Here is a 21,265-nt window from a genome sequence, read left to right as displayed (position 1 = left end):
CTTCTGCTGCTCAGGTCCACCGCCGCTCTGCAGAAAAAGTTAGGATAAGCAAGGCAAAGCAGCACCTCCTTCCCCCACTTCACCGAACTCCCACACTCACCCAACTCTCAGTTGTCCACTCGGTGCTCCGTGCTCCCATGAACGAATAAAAAAAAAGAGCAATCCAGTTAGTTCCATTACCCTGCTCTTCCCAATAGCCCTGCAAATTTTCCCTTCAAGTATTTATCCAATTCCTTTTTGAAAGACATGATTGAATCTGCTTCCACAACCCTTTCAGGCAGCGCATTCGGGATCGTAACTACTCACTGCATAGAAATGTTTTTCCACATGCCTCCTTTGGTTCTTTTGCCTATCACCTTAATTCTGTGTCCTTTGGTTCTCGACCCTTCTGCCAATGGGAACAGTTTCCCTTTATTTACTTTAACTAAACCCTTCATGATTCTGAACACTTCTATCAAATCTCCTCTCAACCTTCCCAGCTCTAAGGAGAACAACCCCAGCTTCTCCAGTCAATCCACGTAACTGAAGTCCCTCATCCCTGGAACCATTCCAGTAAATCTTTTCTGCACCCTCTCTAACGTCTTCACATCCTTCCTAAAGTGCAGTGCCCAGAATTGGACACAATACTCCAGTTGTGGCTGAACCAGTGTTTTATAAAGGTTCAACATAACTTCCTTGCTTTTGTACTCTCTGCCTCTATTTATAAAGCCCAGGATCTCATATGCTTTTTTAACTGCTTTCTCAACCTGTCCTGCCACCTTCAAAGTTTTGTGCACATAACCTCTTTGTTCCTGCACCCCCTTTAGGATTGTATCATTTAGTTTATATTGCCTCTCCTCGTTCTTCCTGCCAAAATGCATAACTTCACACTTCTCTGCGTTAAATTTTATCTGCCATGAAAGCCTATCTATGTCCTCTTGAAGTCTATCACTATCCTCGCTGTTTACTACGCTTCCAAATTTTGTGTTATCTGCAGTTTTTGAAATTGTGCCCTGTATCCCCAAGTCCAAGTGATTAATTTATATCATAAAAAGCAGTGTTCCTGGTACTGATCCCTGGGGAGCACCACTGTTTCCCTCCCTCCAGTCCGATAAACAACCATTCACCACTACTCTCTGTTTCTTGTCACTTAGCCAATTTCGTATCCATGTTGCCACTGCCCCTTTTATTCCATGGGCTTCAACTTTGCTGACAAGCCTATTATGTGGTGCTTTATCAAACACCTTTTGTAAGTCCATATACACAACATCAACCGCATTGCCCTCATCAGCCCTCTCTGTTATCTCATCAAAAAACTCAATCAATTTCATTAAACACGATTTGCCTTTAACAAATCCATGCTGGCTTTTTTTTATTGACCCACTCTTGTCCAAGTGACTATCAATTCTGTCCTGGATTATCATTTCTAAATGCCTCCCCACCACCGAGGTTAAACTGACTGGCCTGTAGTTGCCGGGTTTATGCGTACACCTTTTTTTGAACAAGGGTGTAACATTTGCAATTCTCCAGTCCTCTGGTACCACAACCATATCCAAGGAGGATTGGAAGATTATGGTCAGCACCTCTGCAATTTCCACCCTTACTTCCCTCAGCAACCGAGAATGCATCCCATCCAGAACGGGTGACTTACCTACTTTAACCACAGTCAGCCTTTCTAGTACCTCTTCTTTATCAATTTTTAGCCCATCCAGTATCTCAATTTCCACCTCTTTTACTGTGACTTTGGCAACATCTTCTTCCTTGGCAAAGTACTCATTTAGTACCTCAGCCATGCCCTCTGCCTCCATGCATAGATCTTTTTTGTCCCTAATCGGCCCCACTCCTCCTCTTGCTACCCGTTTACTATTTATATGCCGTCAGTCTATTCTCATACTTTCTCTTTGCCCCTCTTATTTCCTCTTTCACTTCTCCTTTGTACTTTATATAATCATCCTGGTTCTCGCTTGTATTATAGAGATAATAGAGAAATAAGGAGGAGTGTATTTAAGAGGGTTTTTCCATTTCTATTGCCACTTCATTGATAGGATTTTAGGAATTGAACTTACTTGAAATACAAACTAGGGACTTGGACTGTTGTTCTTGTTTTCTTAAGAGGTTGACAAAATTAAAATAGCTTTAGTTTTCAAAGACTTGTTTTAAAGACCAGTCTATCTGTTCCAGAAATGTCAGCCTGAGGGGGCGGAATTATTCTTGTCAATAATTATTTGAAGAGTTTTTGTGAATGCAAAATAAAAAATCCTATTTTGTTGAAATTATTGACACAATTTTTGGCCCCCAGCTTGTCATTTAGTGGCTTCATGAAGCTTTTAACATGAACAGCATAGTTTTGTTTTTCATGGAGTAAATGACTCTTCATCTGATCAAGGTGCATGTTAGATTTTAGTTGCTCTGTTCTACCCTATGATTTTTTTTAACCAGTCCTAGCACTCAAAAAAATAATGGCGGATAGTAACTTTTATCTTGGCTTTCAGGATATCTGCATATCCTCCGTGAAAGAGAAGGACATTGAGGCAAAATTGTCTCAGGTGATGCAGACGTGGGTCAGTCAGACCCTGAGTTTCTCTATGTTTAAAAGTCGAGGAGAGTTATTGCTCAAAGGACTGGAGACAGCAGAAATCATAACGATGATGGAGGATAGTTTAATGATCCTGAGCTCTTTACTCAGCAACAGGTACAAGCAACAAATTACAACAACATCATCAATAATTTGCATTTATATAGCGTCTAACATAGGAAAACGTATTAATTAGACAAAATTTGACAACAAACCAAAGAAGGAGACATTAGGAGGGGTGACTAAGAGCTTGGACAAAGGGGTAGGTTTTAAGGAGGGTCATAAAGGAGGAGAGGGAGAAAGGGTTAGGTATGGTTAGATTGCTGAAGGCGCTGCTGCCAATTGTGCCACTCGGCACTTTTGACCGAAGGCGGTTGCAAACACTTCAGCCTTGTCTCTTGCACTCACGTGCGATATTCCTAAAACAATGCCCTGAAGACTCAAAATTGATATTTTAAATTGAAACCGCATTAATGTTTGAAATAAAATTTTCATGACTTTGAAGATATACTGAGGAAATTAAGCCATTAGAGTAATTTGCCGAAGTCCTTGAATGTGTGGTTGCCTCCCAAATTCATGCTCAACATTCCTGCAATTTCATGTTTGAATCTCTCCAATCAAGTTTACAACCCTGCCACAGCATTCAAACAACCCTAATTAACGTCACAAATGACATCTTCTGTGACTGTGGCCTTGGTGAATTGTCCTTTCTCATTCTTCTCAACCTCTCTGCAGCCTTTAACATTATCAATCACACCATCTTCCTCCAAAGCCTCTCCTCCATGTCCAGCTGAGTGGGACTGGCTGCACTCCTACCGATCCAATCAAAGCTAGAGCATCCTCGGCAACAACTTCTCTTTTCCACGCCTACATCGTTATCTCTGGAGTTCACCAAAGATCTACCCTTGCCCCCTTCTATTCCCCATCTACATGCTGTCCCTTGGCGACATCATCCGAAGACATGGCATCAGGTTCCACAGGTAACATCCAGTTCTACTTTACCAGCATCTCTCTCGACCCTCCATTGCCTCCATATTGTCAGCCTACTTATGCAGTGCACAGTCTTTGATGAGCCCCAACTTCCTCCAGTTAAACATTATGTGGAGATGCCGGTGATGGACTGGGGTTGACAATTGTAAACAATTTTACAACACCAAGTTATAGTCCAGCAATTTTATTTTAAATTCACAAGCTTTCGGAGATTTTCTCCTTCCTCAGGCAAATGTTTCAAGAGCTCCTTGAAGCCTACGCATTTATACATATTGAACAATACATGGTGTTTACAGACTGCCCCTGCAACTACCCGTTGTCAAGGCAATCACCGTGTTCAGACAGAGAGGTGTCATCTGCAGAACCCCCGAATACACATTCAACAAAAAAACAAACAGGGAAAAAAAAAACAGAGAAAAAAAAAACACAGAGAGAGGCAGAAACATCCGGAAGGCAGAGAGAGCCAGCAAATGACCCATTATATTAAAAACAGATAACATTTGTTCGCTGGTGGGGTAACGTGTAGCGTGACATGAACCCAAGATCCCGGTTGAGGCCGTCCTCATGGGTGCGGAACTTGGCTATCAATTTCTGCTCGACGATTTTGCGTTGTCGTGTGTCTCGAAGGCCGCCTTGGAGTACGCTTACCCGAAGGTCGGTGGATGAATGTCCATGACTGCTGAAGTGTTCCCCGACTGGGAGGGAACCCTCCTGTTTGGCGATTGTTGCGCGGTGTCCGTTCATCCGTTGTCGCAGCGTCTGCATGGTCTCGCCAATGTACCATGCTCTGGGGCATCCTTTCCTGCAACGTATGAGGTAGACAACGTTGGCCGAGTCACAGGAGTATGAACCATGCACCTGGTGGGTGGTGTCATCTCGTGTGATGGTGGTATCTGTGTCGATGATCTGGCATGTCTTGCAGAGGTTACCGTGGCAGGGTTGTGTGGCGTCGTGGACGCTGTTCTCTTGAAAGCTAGGTAGTTTGCTGCGAACGATGGTCTGTTTGAGGTTGGGTGGCTGTTTAAAGGCGAGTAGTGGAGGTGTGGGGATGGCCATAGCGAGGTGTTTGTCCTCATTGATGACATGTTGAAGGCTGCGGAGAACATGGCGTAGTTTCTCCGCTCCGGGGAAGTACTGGACGACAAAGGGTACTCTGTTGGTTGCGTCCCGTGTTAGTCTCCTGAGGAGGTCTATGCGATTTTTTGCTGTGGCCCGTCGGAACTGTCGATCGATGAGTCGAGCGTCATATCCCGTTCTTACTAGGGCGTCTTTCAGCGTCTGTAGGTGTCCATCGCGTTTCATCCCACGTAATTCATCCTACGCATTCTCATCCCACGTAATCCCCGCGTGGGAGACTTCTACTGCCTCCCAAAGATACACAAAGCCAACACACCCGGACGTCCCATCGTATCAGGCAACGGAACCCTGTGTGAGAACCTCTCTGGATACATCGAGGGCATCCTGAAACCCATCGTACAGGGAACCCCCAGCTTCTGTCGTGACACTACAGACTTCCTACAAAAACTCAGTACCCACGGACCAGTTGAACCAGGAACACTTCTCACCACGATGGACGTCTCGGCACTATACACCAGTATCCCCCACGATGACGGCATCGCTGCGACAGCATCAATACTCAACACCAACAACAGCCAATCTCCGGAAGCCATCCTACAACTCATCCGCTTCATCCTGGATCACAATGTCTTCACCTTCGATAACCAGTTCTTTACCCAAACACACGGAACAGCCATGGGGACCAAATTCGCACCCCAATACGCCAACATTTTCATGCACAAGTTCGAGCAGGACTTCTTCACTGCACAAGACCTCCAACCAACACTATACACCAGATACATCGACGACATTTTCTTTCTATGGACCCACGGCAAGGAATCACTAAAGAGACTACACGATAACATCAACAAGTTCCATCCCACCATCAAGCTCACCATGGACTACTCCTCAGAATCAGTTTCTTTCTTGGACACACGAATCTCCATCAAAGACGGGCACCTCAGCACCTCACTCTACCGCAAGCCCACGGACAACCTCACGATGCTCCACTTTTCCAGCTTCCACCCTAACCACGTCAAAGAGGCCATCCCCTATGGACAGGCCCTGCGAATACACAGGGTCTGCTCAGACGAGGAGGAACGCGATGGACACCTACAGACGCTGAAAGACGCCCTCGTAAGAACGGGATATGACGCTCGACTCATCGATCGACAGTTCCGACGGGCCACAGCAAAAAATCGCATAGACCTCCTCAGGAGACTAACACGGGACGCAACCAACAGAGTACCCTTTGTCGTCCAGTACTTCCCCGGAGCGGAGAAACTACGCCATGTTCTCCGCAGCCTTCAACATGTCATCAATGAGGACAAACACCTCGCTATGGCCATCCCCACACCTCCACTACTCGCCTTTAAACAGCCACCCAACCTCAAACAGACCATCGTTCGCAGCAAACTACCTAGCTTTCAAGAGAACAGCGTCCACGACGCCACACAACCCTGCCACGGTAACCTCTGCAAGACATGCCAGATCATCGACACAGATACCACCATCACACGAGATGACACCACCCACCAGGTGCATGGTTCATACTCCTGTGACTCGGCCAACGTTGTCTACCTCATACGTTGCAGGAAAGGATGCCCCAGAGCATGGTACATTGGCGAGACCATGCAGACGCTGCGACAACGGATGAACGGACACCGCGCAACAATCGCCAAACAGGAGGGTTCCCTCCCAGTCGGGGAACACTTCAGCAGTCATGGACATTCATCCACCGACCTTCGGGTAAGCGTACTCCAAGGCGGCCTTCGAGACACACGACAACGCAAAATCGTCGAGCAGAAATTGATAGCCAAGTTCCGCACCCATGAGGACGGCCTCAACCGGGATCTTGGGTTCATGTCACGCTACACGTTACCCCACCAGCGAACAAATGTTATCTGTTTTTAATATAATGGGTCATTTGCTGGCTCTCTCTGCCTTCCGGATGTTTCTGCCTCTCTCTGTGTTTTTTTTTTTCTCTGTTTTTTTTTTCCCTGTTTGTTTTTTTGTTGAATGTGTATTCGGGGGTTCTGCAGATGACACCTCTCTGTCTGAACACGGTGATTGCCTTGACAACGGGTAGTTGCAGGGGCAGTCTGTAAACACCATGTATTGTTCAATATGTATAAATGCGTAGGCTTCAAGGAGCTCTTGAAACATTTGCCTGAGGAAGGAGAAAATCTCCGAAAGCTTGTGAATTTAAAATAAAATTGCTGGACTATAACTTGGTGTTGTAAAATTGTTTACAGTTAAACATTGGTAGGGATGGCAGGTTTCCTTCCCGAAAGGATATTAGTGAACCAGTTCATTACAAGTAACATTCGTGCCAGACAAGTGCCAGGCAATGACCGTCATAGAGTCATAGAGTTATACAGCAAGGATAGAGGCCCTTCGGCCCATCGTGTCCGCGCCGGCCATCAAGCCCTGTCTACTCTAATCCCATATTCCAGCATCCAATATGATTTGGTCCGTAGCCTTGTATGCTATGGCATTTCAAGTGCTCATCCAAATGCGTCTTGAATGTTGTGAGGGTTCCTGCCTCCACAACCCTTTCAGGCAGTGAGTTCCAGACTCCAACCACCCTCTGGGTGAAAAAGTTCTTTCTCAAATCCCCTCTAAACCTCCCGCCTTTTACCTTGAATCTATGTCCCCTTGTTATAGAACCCACAACGAAGGGAAAAAGCTCCTTAGTATCCATCCTATCTGTGCCCCTCATAATTTTGGACACCTCAATCATGTCCCCCCTCAGCCTCCTCTGCTCCAAGGAAAATAAACCCAATCTTCCCAGTCTCTCTTCATAGCTGAAGCGCTCCAGCCCTGGTAACATCCTGGTGAATCTCCTCTGCACCCTCTCCAAAGCGATCACATCCTTCCTGTAGTGTGGCGACCAGAACTGCACACAGTACTCCAGCTGTGGCCTAACCAGTGTTTTATACAGCTCCATCATAACCTCCTTGCTCTTATATTCTATGCCTCGGCTAATAAAGGCAAGTATCCCATATGCCTTCTTTACCACCTTATCTACCTGTTCCGCCGCCTTCAGGGATCTGTGAACTTGCACACCAAGATCCCTCTGACCCTCTGTCTTGCCTAGGGTCCTCCCATTCATTGTGTATTCCCTTGCCTTGTTAGTCCCTCCAAAGTGCATCACCTCGCACTTTTCCGGGTTAAATTCCATTTGCCACTGTTCCGCCCATCTGACCAACCCATCTATATCGTCCTGCAGACTGAGGCTATCCTCCTCGCTATTTACCACCCTACCAATTTTTGTATCATCAGCGAACTTACTGATCATACCTTTTACATTCATATCCAAGTCATTAATGTAGACCACAAACAGCAAGGGACCCAGCACCGATCCCTGTGGTACCCCACTGGCCACAGGCTTCCAGTCACAAAAACAACCTTCGACCATCACCCTCTGCCTTCTGCCACTAAACCAGTTTTGTATCCAAAGTGCCAAGGCACCCTGGATTCCATGGGCTCGTACCTTCTTGACCAGTCTCCTGTGGGGGACTTTATCGAAGGCCTTACTGAAATCCATGTATACCACATCCACTGCGTTACCCTCATCCACACGCCTAGTCACCCCCTCAAAAAATTCAATCAAATTAGTCAGACATGATCTTCCCTTGACAAAGCCATGTTAACTATCCCTGATTAATCCTTGCTTCTCCAAGTGGAGACTAATTTTGTCCTTCAGAATTTTTTCCAATAATTTTCCTACCACTGATGTTAGGCTCACTGGCCTGTAGTTCCCCGGTTTTTCCCTACTCCCCTTCCTGAATAATGGTACTACATTAGCGGTTCTCCAGTCCTCTGGCACATTCCCTGTGGCCAGAGAGGTTCTGAATATATGTGTCAGAGCCCCCGCAATCTCCTCCTTTGCCTCACACAGTAGCCTGGGATACATTTCGTCCGGGCCTGGGGATTTATCCATTTTTAGGCCTGCTAAAACCGCCAATACCTCCTCCCGCTCGATGTTAATATGTTCGAGTATATCACAGTCCCCCTGCCGTATTTCTATGTCTACATCGTCCTTCTCCATAGTGAAAACAGATGCAAAAAATTCATTTAGAACCCCTCCTACATCTGCCGGCTCCACACACAGATTGCCATTTTTGTCCCTAATGGGCCCTATTTTTTCCCTAGTCATCCTCTTACCCTTAATATACTTATAAAACATCTTAGGATTTTCCTTTATTTTGCTCGCCAGTGTTATTTCATGGCCCCTCCTTGATCTCCTAATTTATTTTTTAAGTATCCCCCTGCACTTTTTGTACTCCTCTAGGGCTTCCTCCGTCTTTAGCCTTTTGTATCTGCCAAAAGCCCTCCTTTTTTTCCTAATCCATTCTCGTATATCCCCTGACATCCAAGGTTCCCTGGAGTTCTTGGAACCACCCTTGACCTTTACGGGAACATGTTGCCATTGTATGGTCTCAATCTCCCTTCTGAAAGACTTCCATTGCTCCGACAAGAGAGAGTCCAACCACCTTCCCTTGACATTAATCGGCATTACCATTGCCGAATCCCCCACCATCAACATCCTGGGGGTCAGCATTGACCAGAATCTTAACTGGACCAGCCACATAAACACTGTGGCTACAAGAGCAGGTCAGAGGCTGGGTATTCTGCAGCAAGTGACTCCCCAAAGCCTTTCCACCATCTACAAGGCACAAGTCAGGAGTGTGATGGAATACTCTCCACTTGCCTGGATGAATGCAGCTCCAACAACACTCAAGAAGCTCAACACCATCCAGGACAAAGCAGCCCTCTTGATTGGCACCCCATCCACCACCTTAAACATTCACTCCCTTCACCACCAGCGCACCGTGGCTGCAGTGTGTACTATCTACAGGATGCACTGCAGCAACTCGCCAAGGCTTCTTCGACAGCACCTCCCAAACCCATGACCTCTACCACCTAGAAGGACAAGGGCAGCAGGCACATGGGAACAACACAACCTGCACATTCCCCTCCAAGTCAAACACCATCCGGACTTGGAAATGTATCGCCGTTCCTTCATCGTCGCTGGGTCAAAATCCTGGAACTCCCTTGCTGACAGCACTGTGGGAGAACCTTCACCACACGGACTGCAGTGGTTCAAGAAGCCGGCTCATCACCAGTTTCTCAAGGGCAATTAGGATGGGCAATAAATGCTGGCCTTGCCAGCTATAACCACACCCCATGACCAAATGAAAAAAAAGCTCTCGGCGTCTGACATAAGCTTCCCTTTTTTGCTTTATCTTACCCTGAATGCTCCTTGACGTCCAGGGGGATCTAGATTTGGCAGCCCCACCCTTTTTCTTTGTGAGTACATATTTGCTCTGAACCTTCACTATCTCCCCCTTGAATGCCTTGCACTGTTCTTACACTGATCTACCTTCAAGCTGTTGTTTCCAGTCCACTTTTGATAAATCACTTCTCAGCTTAGTAAAATTTGCCTTTCCCCAATTGTGAACTTTTACTCCTTTTCTATTTTTGTCCTTTTCCATAACTATGCTAAATCTAACTGAATTATGATCACGACCACCAAAATGCTCTCCCACTGACATTCCTATTGAGCTCTCGGTATCTGACATAAAGTAGGAAACACGGCAGCTCCCTTAAACAGCAATGTGATGATGAACAGATAATTGCTTTTTTTTTTACTGATGGTTGAGGGATAAATATGCGCCAGGATACCGGGCAGAACTCCCTTGCTCTTCCTCGAAATACTGCCATGGGATCTTTCACGTCCACCTGAGAGGGCAGACGGTTTAAGGTTTAAGGTTTGATCCAAAAGAAAGCACCGCCAACAGTGCAGCACTCCCTCAGTACTGCTCTGGAGTGTCAGTCTAGATTGAGCTGTGGCTGTCACGGGTAATGTCATGGCTCAACCGCCCATCCAAAGCTGGTGGGGTCCTTCTTTAAATGTACAGATTGGGGTCTGATAACATCATCGGGCCCTGACTGCAATTTTAACTTCGGCCTGTGGGGAACCGGCTGCGACTTTCCCGCCAGGTGAAGGCCTCTCACAAGAGGATTGGACGCAGAAGAGGTAAGTTTTTTACTTTCTTTTGTGGAGGCACAAGTGCTCCTCCAGGCCCCACAAGGATAGTTTAGGCCTCCCCTGCCCTGCACTCCTCGTCCCTTCCTTACCACGTGTCGCCCCCGGATCCCCTGTTCTCCACAGGCTGACAGCCGTTTTACGTTCAATTCCCCCAGGTTCTGGCAGCAAGTTAATGAGGTCCAGTGGTTAAAATCACCATTGGCAGCGGGAAAGTAACTCGCCAACGGGGTTTCTCGTTGGAAAACCTCTGAGTTAAAAACAATCCCATTATGTCAGTTATCAAGAATATAATGTTAAAAATCTATTAATGGCTGCATTTATTTATGATGGGAGGAAGTTAACTTGTTGTGGATGTTTATAGTTAAGTGACTGTTAAATTGTTTTAATTGTTTAAGTAACGATGCTTTACCAAACAGCTGTGTTGTGCTGAGTCCAAAGTATATGCAACAAGGGATGTAAAGGACAATCCCAACTGTTACACTGGGCTCATGCCTGCCGCTGATCCTGCCGATACTCATGGGGACAGAGTGTGGGGCCTGCAGGAGTGAGCTTTCAGTGGTGAGGGAGCACACCTGCTAGCCAGCCTGTGTATCTCGCTTTCCCCCTGCCCCTGAAGAACAATCTGGATGTCGGGTGGCCTCCTTCAAACATCCTCCAATGCTTTTTGGCATCCATATCTTCGGGAGTCCCAACCTCACCCTGAACCTCCAGGTGGACTCCACTTCTGCTGGGATTGGGCAGGTATGCCTGGTGAGACCAGGTATACCTGTTCCCATTGTATGATATCGCACCACTAGACCTCCACAAAGCCATCCCAGAAACTCATTCCTGAGGCTGGGCCCTGATTATTCCAGGTCCCAACTGAGTTTGTGGCCATTCAGATGGACTCCTAGCGGAACAGCCACCCAATTTCAGGCCTATGTATGGAATTACAGCATAGAAGCCCATTCAGCCTAATGTTTTTGTGCCTGACCCATGCTAGCTCCTCAGCTGGAACCGTCTACTCTAATTCCATTTAATGCTCTAACTAGAGAAATATTTTTTAAAAAGTGGCCTATAATCCACCTGCATTTTATTAGACTTCTGGAATTGTTCTCCCCTGCAGATATAATGCTTACTATAAGAAGGATATTCAGATCTGGGTGCACAATCTGACAACATGCACAACTATAATAGAACAGTGGCTTTTAGTACAAAATCTGTGGGTTTATCTGGAGGCTGTCTTTGTTGGAGGGGATATCGCCAAACAACTGCCACAGGTAATTATACCATTAATCTAGACATTCTAAAAATGAACATCAGCCAGCTTCATGTTTCTTCATCACTGATTTAATTCTAACACAGATCAATTAGAAATAAACAGATCTAGAAATGTGTTGGTGCCGTGCCTGTTTTACAGGTGTTTGCTGGTGCTGCACTGTTTTTGGTTGCTTTCAAAACAGTTTCACTGCAGTCATCAGTGGTCTGGTAGGGTTGACTTTGGTGCTGGAGGATAAGAGGGAGCAGCCAAGCAGACAGGAAAGAGCAAGAGCAGATGGGACAAGAGGGAGGAGGAGGGCACTGCGCAGGATGCCATACCCACAGCGGGTCTAAAGAGGCATCTCTTCTCTCTGATCTTCACCGAGGAGCAATGGTCCAGGTACCTTCAGATCATAAAGGAGGCTATCACCAAGCTATTTCATCTGCTGCAGCCACAACCCGAGCCTTGAACCAGGACAGCGCTGCATGTGGTTGTCAAGGTCAGAGTAGCCGTTAGCTTTCAAGGAACAGACTCCTTCTAGACTACAGAAGTTGACATCTCACAGTTTGCAATCTACTGTTGTATCAGGGTGGTCACCGAAGCAGGTGGAACACCTACATCTCGTTCCCAATGGAATGAGCAAAGCAGGACACGGAAGCATTAGGCTTGGCCCACAGTGCAGGCTTCCCCAAGGTGCCATAGACTGCACCCACATTGCCTTGCCTCTATCCCCATTCTGGCATCTTTCCGAATAGAATGGGATTCCATTCCCTCAATGTCCAGCTTGTTCACGACCACGGTCAGTGCATCCTGCAGGTCTGTGCCCAGCTTCCTGGCATCAGAGTTTGACATCCATTGCGGGTAAAGTTATGGATTCGCTTATTAAAGATAAGATCATGGACCATCTGGTTAGAAATAAAATCATAAAAGATAGCCAATATGAGTTCATGAAGGGGAGGTCTTGCCAATCTATCTTCGTGGCTTTCATAGAATGACAGAAATTACAGCACTTACTGGTTTTCTTTGAGGGTGTAACAAAGGAGCTTGTTAGAGGTAAGGGAGTGGATGTGGTGTGCTTGGATTTCAGTAAGGCCTTTGGTACAATTCCTCTAGAAAGGCTGGTACTGAAAATAAAGAAAGCAGAAATCGGTGGAAATATTCTACAATGGATATATAATTGGTTGACCGATAGAACCCAGAGGATAGCGGTACAGGGATTGTCATCAGCCTGGGAGAATCTTACCCCAGTGGGGTCCCACAGGGGTCTGTTTTGGGACCTCTTTTGTTTAATATCTTTATAAATAAAAGGGGCAGTGGCAATATGGATACGAAATTGGCTAAGAGACTGGAAACAGAGAGTTGTGAACGGTTGTTTTTCAGACTGGAGGAAGGTATACAGTGGTGTTGCCCAGGGGTCGGTGCTGGGACCACTGCTTTTTTTGATATATATTAATGACTTGGACGGGTGTACAGGGCACAATTTCAAAATTTGCAGATGACACAAAACTTGGAAGTGTAGTAAACAGTGAGGAGGATAGTAATAGACTTTAAGAGGACATAGGCTAGTGGAATGGGCGGACACATGGCAGATGAAATTTAACGCAGATAACACGAGGTGTTAGATTTTGGCAGGATGAACGAGGAGAGGCAATATAAACTAAATGATACAATTCTAAAGCGGGTGCAGGAACAGAGAGGTTATGTGGACAAAACTTTGAAGGCGGCAGGATAGGTTGAGAAAGCAGTTAAAAAAGCATATGAGATCCTGGGCTTTATAAATAGAGGCGTAAGAGTACAAAAGCAAGGAAGTTATGATGAACCTTTATAAAACACTGGTTCAGCCACCACTGGAGTATTGTGTCCAATTCTGGGCACCGCACTTTAGGAAGCATGTGAAGGCTTTAGAGAGGGTGCAGAAAAGATTTACTCGAATGGTTCCAGGGATGAGGGACTTCAGTTACGTGGATAGACTGGAGAAGCTGGGGTTATTCTCCTTAGAGCAGAGAAGGTTGAGAGGAGATTTGATTGAGGTATTCAAAATCATGCAGGGTTTAGATAAAGTAAATAAAGAGAAACTGTTCCCATTGGCAAAAGGGTCGAGAAACAGAGGACACAGATTTAAGCAATTGGCAGAAGAAAAACAAGGCGACATGAGGAAAAACAGCAAGTGGTTATGATCTGGATTGCACTGCCTGAAAGGGTGGTGAAAGCAGATTCAATCGTGGCTTTCAAAAAGGAATTGGATAAGTACTGAAAGGGAAAAAAATTGCAGGGCTATGGGGAAAGAGTGGGGAAATGAGACTAACTGGATTGCTCTTAGAAAGAGCCGGCATGGGCTCGGTCGGCCGAATGGCCTCCTTCTGTGCTGTAACCATTCTATGATTCTATGAAATGATGTGGAGCTAGGAGTCACAAGCGCAATGGCTAAATTTGCAGATGGCACAAAGCTAATGAAGGTGGTGGACTCCAATGCTGAACTGGATAAGCTACAGGAGGATTTGAATATACCTGCGAATTGGCCAGGTGACAGATGAAATTCAATGTAAAGAAATGTAAAGCGCTTCATGTGGGGACAAAAAATTTAAGAAGGAACCATTGCTTAAATGGGAAGAAATAATGTGCATGGAAAATGAAAGATCTTGGGTCCTGATTGACAATAAATTGAAGCAATTGCAACAATGCTCGGTGGCAGTGAGTAAAACAAATCAGATGTTGGCATGTGGGGGACTTCAACTTTCCTAGATACTAATAGTGTAAAGGCAAAGAGGGGGAGGAATTTCTGAAGTGTGTTCAGCAGAACTTTCTTGCTCAGTATGTTTCCGGGCCAACAAGGAAGGAGGAATTACGGGATCTAGTTCTGGGGAATGAAGTGGGTCAAGTGGAGCAAATGTCAGTAGGGGAACATTTAGGGAACAGTGATCATAGTATCATAAGGTTTAGATTAGTTTTGGAAAAAGACAAGGAGCAATCTAGAGGAAAGATACTTAATTGGAGGAGAGCCAATTTCAGTGGGTTGAGAACAGTTCTAGCCCAGGTAAATTGGAATCAAAGATTGGCAGGCAAAACTGTAATCAAACAATGGGCAGCCTTTGAAGAGGAGCTGGTTCAGGTATAGTCTCGGTACATTCCCACGAGGGGGAAAGGTAGGGCAACCAAAGCCAAAACTCCCTGGATGATGAAAGTGAGAGAGTAAGATGAATCAGAAAAAGGGGGCGTAAGACAGATATCAGGTGGATAATATAAGTGAGAAACAGGCTGAATATAGAAAATTCAGAGGAGAAATGAAAAAGGAAACAAGAGGAGCAAAGAGAGATAATGGGAATAGACTGGCGGCCAACGTAAAAGGGAATCCAAAAGCCTTCTATAGGCATATTCAGTAAATGGGTAGTAAGAGAAGGGATGGGGCCAATTAGGGACGAAAAAGGAGATCTACTCATGGAGGCAGAGGGCATGGCTGAGGTACTAAATGAGTACTTAGCATCTGTCTTTACCAAGGAAGAAGATGCTGCCAAGTCACAGTAAAAGAGCAGGTAGTTAAGATACTGGATGGCCTAAAAATTTATAAAGAAGAGGTATTAGAAAGGCTAGCTGTAGTTAAAGTAGATAAGTCACCCAGTCCGGATGGGATGCATCCTAGGTTGCTGAGGGAAGTACGAGTGGAAATTGCAGAGGTGCTGGCTATAATCTTCTAATCCGACTTAGATATGGGGCTGGTGCCAGAGCACTGGAGAATTGCAAATGTTACACTCTTGTTCAAAAAATAGACTTCCCCACAGCTCTCCCAATCACACGCGTGCTGACCCATCCAACTCAATCCCTAATTTCCTTGTCTGAGACTGTTTCCATGGATCCCTGGCAGCGACCTGACCTGATCCCCCACCAATTTTGATGTAATTCCCACCAGCTTCGAGAGAGGGAGTCAGTCTTGAGGCATGTAAATGAGACCCAGGAGTTAAAATCTCCGAGATGTCACACTCCTGGCGCCGGATGGTTTCCTGCCAGCTTTGGCTCCCGCACCTGAATTCCCGCCCCAAATTAAAATTTACCCTAAATGTTCAGTCAGTACGCAAATCTTAGGTTGTGCTCAGGATGTGGACTGAACATTTACGGTAAATGTTGGTTAGACAAAAAATTAAAAATCATTGGCAAATTGCAGCTATGTCACTTAACAATAAATGTCTTACTGCATTGGAAGGGTTTTGGAGGTTAGGATTGGTGCCACGGATAGCCAGAGGCACTTTCTTCCACATTTTCCATGCTGCTGTATTGGCAGGTTTCTTGCCACCCACACCCACAATGTTTCATTTGCCAGTCCCATTTCTACTCACATCTGCTTGCTGTTTCCCATTTAAGCGCAGTCCAGCTTTAAATACAGAAACTGTGCCCAAGCAATGCTTTCCCCTGCCCCTCCCTCCGGGCCTCCTTTGGCTTAACTCACCAATTACTGATGAGAGTTGCATCCTTGTCCCACACAGCAATATTATAATGACCTGACCTCGGGATTTCTGATTGGACGAGGGGTCAGTGTCAGGGCGAAAGGATACGAACATTTGAAAAATGATGGACCGGAAAAATCCTACTGGTCCATCCAGCCAGTCCCATACAAATGTGATGTCTTGTGCATCACAATACATACATTCCCCACCCCCCCCGAATGCCATGTAATATCCTGGAAGAAGTGAAAAAACAGATGAAAACCCCAGCCAATTAGGGAAAAAAGCCTGGAAAATTCCTCTCTGGCCCCCATAGGCGATCAAAACTAATCCAGGAGACCACTTTGGCCCTGATAAATGTTATACAGTACGTACCTCTTGTACGCCCCAGCCAGAAACGGGTTCAGATCTCGCTTGAAAGAACTCAGTGAATCAGCATTCATGAGCCGCCAGCTTGCTCCACAGGTCCAATATTCTCTTGGAAAAGAATTACCTTTGAACATCAAAACTAGTTCTGCCTTGACAGAACTTGAGATTGTGACCCCTGATTCTCCCTAACCTATTTACTTGAAACAAACTGACAACACAAACACAATCTAGTTGCTTCATCGTCTTATAAACGTCGATCAGATCACCCCTAGGTCTACGCTTCTCTAAAGTGCAGAGACCCAACTCTTTGAGCTTATCTTGGTAACTAAGATGCTTCAAACTAGGAATTAATCTTGTGGCCCTCCTCTGCACGCTTTCCAAGGCCCCAATATCATCCGTAATGTGATAAGACCAAAATTGGACACAGTATTCTAATTGAGGCCTAACCAAGATGAACAGAAGTCTCAACTTGTCGCATTTCTGGCAGTAAAGCATGGTTATCAGAATATCAGGCCCCATGTATTGTAGGGAGAATAAGCAGTGACACCAAGAAAATCATTCCTTGAAAGAGACTTTTCAGCCAGAATTCATGTGAGCTCTTTTTGTTGCAAAAATACAAATAATGGGCTTGATATTAGCTGGGCGGCGGGTTCTCAGCGGGGGGTCGACTGGGTGCCTGGGTAACGCGCCAGGTGAAATCAGTGTGCTCCGCACGGAATCGCAGGCTAATTGGAGCCATTTACCTGTGCTTCTGGGTTTCCCGCTGGTAAGCTGGTTGGCGGGCGGACTGCGCATGCGCAGCAAGGTCTGTCAGCTGGAGGAGCCCTATTTAAAGGGGAGTCCTCCACTGACTGATGCTGCAGAAAATAGGAAAAATTACAGCATGGAGCAGCCCAGGGGGAAGGCTGCTTCCAGGTTTAATGATGCCTCACTCCAGGTATCATTGGATGGGGTGGGGAGGAGGGGGAGGACAGAGATCTTCCCCCCGGCGGGCGGGAGGAAGCGGCCTGCCACTGCCACCAAGAAGGCCTGGCTCGAGGTGGCAGAGGAGGTCACCAGCACCACCAACATTTCGCACACCTGCATACAGTGCAGGAGGTGCTTCAATCACCTAAGTAGGTCAGCCGAATTGAGTACACTTACTCATTCCCCTACACTCCGTCTGCCTCATCACCGCCCCCACCCCACATCTCCTTCTGCACTGCCAACACTACTCTATCACATCACCCCTCACACCCACTCAAAGCTCATCCTCATCTTACCTGCACTTACTCACCTCGCCAGTACTCATCCCACCACTACCACTCAACCCAATCCTCATACAATCTCATGGCTCTATCTCATAATCACCCTCTCATGCATCTCTTTCACGGTCAGCCTCACTCAACCTGCCACTACCTGTGCTGCAGCCACAGGGCATGCATCACATATGTGCAGTAGGAAGCATAAGGCAAACGTGTCGTGAGCATGAAGGGGATGCACAAGGGTGTTTGAGGGTTTGTCATGGTGTTTACCTATATTTAATTTCTGATCAACTCACATCACATATTATATTGTCACCACTACTGCCACGTCTTTGCGAATCTTGTCTGGTTTGTGCAATAATGCCCTTTCCTGAGGATCACTATGAAGACCCACACCTGATGCCACCCATTGTGTCACTGCAGAGTGGGTGTAGGTATATTTGCAGGGCTCTTTTGTGCAGACGACTGAGAGATGTTGGCGATGTCCCCGGTGGCACCCTGGAAGGATGCGAAGGAGAAGTTGTGAGGGCAGTGGTGACTTTGACAGCAACAGAAGATGGTGCTCGGGCCAGCCGGGAGCAGCTCGGCATGAAGGAGGCTGCAGATGTCCATGACTACATGTCGAGTGACTCTGAGCCTCCGTCTGCACTGCTGCTCAGAGAGGTCCAGGAAGCTGAGCCTCGGTCTGTAGACCCTTTGGCGAGGATAGTGCCCTCTGTGACGCATCTCTCTCTGCCTTTGCCCTCCTTCCTGCTGAGCAGGTGGATGTGTCACAGCACTGTGTTGTGGAGCTCCACGTGTCTGAGGTGGACGGCGTGGCCGGCGAGGCTGTTGATGCTGTTTGCCCTCCGAGGAGGTCATGACTTCAGCTACGGCGGCCCCCATCTGGAAGATGTGGGGGTCCGCAAGGTAGGTAAATGTGTCTGGATGCCAGGGTAAGTGTGCAAGTTTGTGAATTTTATTGTTAGGGGGAGGGTGGTGGAGGCCAAACTTTGTCCAAAGTGACAGAATGGCCTCCTGCAATGAGTGAGGGTCTCCCCCCGCAACCTGTCAAATGGACCTTTGCAGCTGCCACAGGCTGATGGCTTCAGCACATCCATTTGAACTGGGAGTGTTTCCCCCAGTACGGGAAACAGTCTCAGTTAATTTCAAAATCCCAGCCCTCCTAAAATATCAGGTCAATCAGGTCTGTAAACGACCTGAAGTACTTGTTTAAGTACTCTAAGTGGCACCCCACCGGCTTTAATTGCCGGCGGGAGTCCCACATGCGGGGGCTGCGCACGCATGTCAGCGCATCACTGGGGAACCCGGAAGTGGACGGGTTGGAGCCGGGCTCCAGACCAGCCCCAGGAATCCCGGATTTTCGCAATTCTCCCGCCACGAACGCATCCGGTCGTGGGTGCGAAAATCGAGCCCAGTGTGTTCAATCCAGTTCTTTTTCTCCCTTCATCAACATGAATAATTACTGTCCACCGAGCAAGAGATCTAAGCACAGAAATTCTACTACTACTTGCGATGGAACTCAGGTGCAGTAGAGGCACCAAAATTTGATCTGACGGGTTACTGATCCTTTAGTTCATGAACAACAAATTCCGACCAAGCGGAGTGGGTGCATTTTCTGCCTGGGCTTCTTATGTCCCAACAGTAGTTTGGGGGTGTACAGCAGGCGTTCCAGGGCTATCCTGGACACCCTGCTAAATATGCATCTGATAAAGCGAGTGCTACCTACATCTACGGAAAGCAGGCATAAGTTCCATTTTGGGGATATGTGGGCCTCACAGTGGAAGAATCAAACAGCAATTGATCCTAGAGGGATCGATTGTTATTTGATTCACAGCCTGCCAGCATGGAAGCAGATGACTTCCTTTTAGACTCAGCCAGACTGGTCCGCTGCCATCCCCTTTCGAATGGCAGGGTGCCGCTCCAATATTCTGCTGTTTACGCTGAGCGAGAACCCCTATTGCGCTGCTATAAGTGTGGGGGCTTGCCTGCAATATAATTAATGACCCAGTACCTGGAATTTGGGTAGGGGGTTACGGGGAAGCCAAGCGGTAGATGGAATGGAGTTGAACCATTTAGGGATGAGGCTGACAGAGGTCTGGGAGTTATATAGAATTACATACAATGAACAGCACAGAAACAGGCTATTCAGCCCAACAGGTCTGTGCCGGTGTTTATGCTGCACACGAGTCTCCTCCCTCCCTACTTCATCTAATCCTATCAGCATATTCTTCTATTCCTTTCTCCCTCATGTGTTTATCTAGCTTCCCCTTAAATGCATCGAGGCTAGTCTCCTCAACTACTCCTTGTGGTAGCGAGTTCCACATTCCAACCATTCTCTGGGTAAAGAGGTTTCGCCTGAATTCCCTATTGGATTTATTAGTCTTATATTTATAGACTGTCTTATATTTATGGTTCCTAGTTCTGGTCTCCCCCACAAGTGGAAACATCTCTACGTCGACCTATCAAACCCTTTCATAATCATAACGGCCTCTATCAGGTCACCCCTCAGTCTTCTCCAGAGAAAAGAGCCTCAGCCTGCTCAATCTTTCCTAATAGGTATGACCTCTCAGTTCTGGTATCTTCAAAGTAAATCTTGTTGCATCTTCTCCTGTGCCTCTGTATCCTTTTTATAATATGGAGCCAGAAATGTCCACAGTACTCCAAGTGTGGTCGAACCAAGGTTCTCTACAAGTTTAACATAACTATACAAGTTTAACAAGTGATATCAGACCCTACACTGACCATGTCCAGTATTGCAGCGCAGCAATTGCATCTGTCCATGACACCGCACAGTCCTCGTGGAGACGAAGTCCCGTCACCGCACAGTCCTCGTGCAGACGAAGTCCCGTCTTCGCACTGAGGACACCATCCAACGTGTTGTGTGGCGCTACCACCGTGCCAAATGGGATAGATTCAGAACAGATCTAGCAGCTCAAAACTGGGCATCCATGAGGTGCTGTGGGCCATCAGGAGCAGCAGAATTGTATTCCAGCACAATCTGTAACCTCATGGCCCGGCATATTCCTCACTCTACCATTACCAACATGACAGGGGATCAACCCTGGTTCAATGAGGAGTGTAGAAGAGCATGCCAGGAGCAGCACCAGGCGTACCTAAAAATGAGGTGCCAACCTGGTGAAGCTACAACTCAGGACTACATGCATGTTAAACAGCGGAAGCAACATGCTATAGACAGAGCTAAACGTTCCACAACCAATGGATCAGATCAAAGCTCCGCAGTCCTGCCACATCCAGTCGTGAATGGTGGTGGACAATTAAACAACTAACGGGAGGAGGAGGCTCTGTAAACATCCCCAT

General features: G+C 46.7%; 1 protein-coding gene across 1 annotated transcript in view; it reads left to right on the top strand.

Annotated features, from left to right (window-relative positions):
- LOC137322210 (dynein axonemal heavy chain 8-like) overlaps positions 1 to 21,265 on the top strand; it is a 1,468,904-nt gene that overhangs the window by 635,996 nt on the left and 811,643 nt on the right. The window contains exons 37-38 of the mRNA XM_067985326.1: positions 2,472 to 2,671; positions 11,764 to 11,917. Of these exons, the coding sequence (XP_067841427.1) occupies positions 2,472 to 2,671; positions 11,764 to 11,917 (354 nt within the window). The remainder of the gene's footprint in view (positions 1 to 2,471; positions 2,672 to 11,763; positions 11,918 to 21,265) is intronic.

Source organism: Heptranchias perlo, chromosome 5 (assembly GCF_035084215.1).
Source record: "Heptranchias perlo isolate sHepPer1 chromosome 5, sHepPer1.hap1, whole genome shotgun sequence".
In the NCBI taxonomy this organism is placed as follows: Eukaryota; Metazoa; Chordata; class Chondrichthyes; order Hexanchiformes; family Hexanchidae; genus Heptranchias; species Heptranchias perlo.
This window is presented reverse-complemented; position numbering and strand designations above follow the sequence as displayed.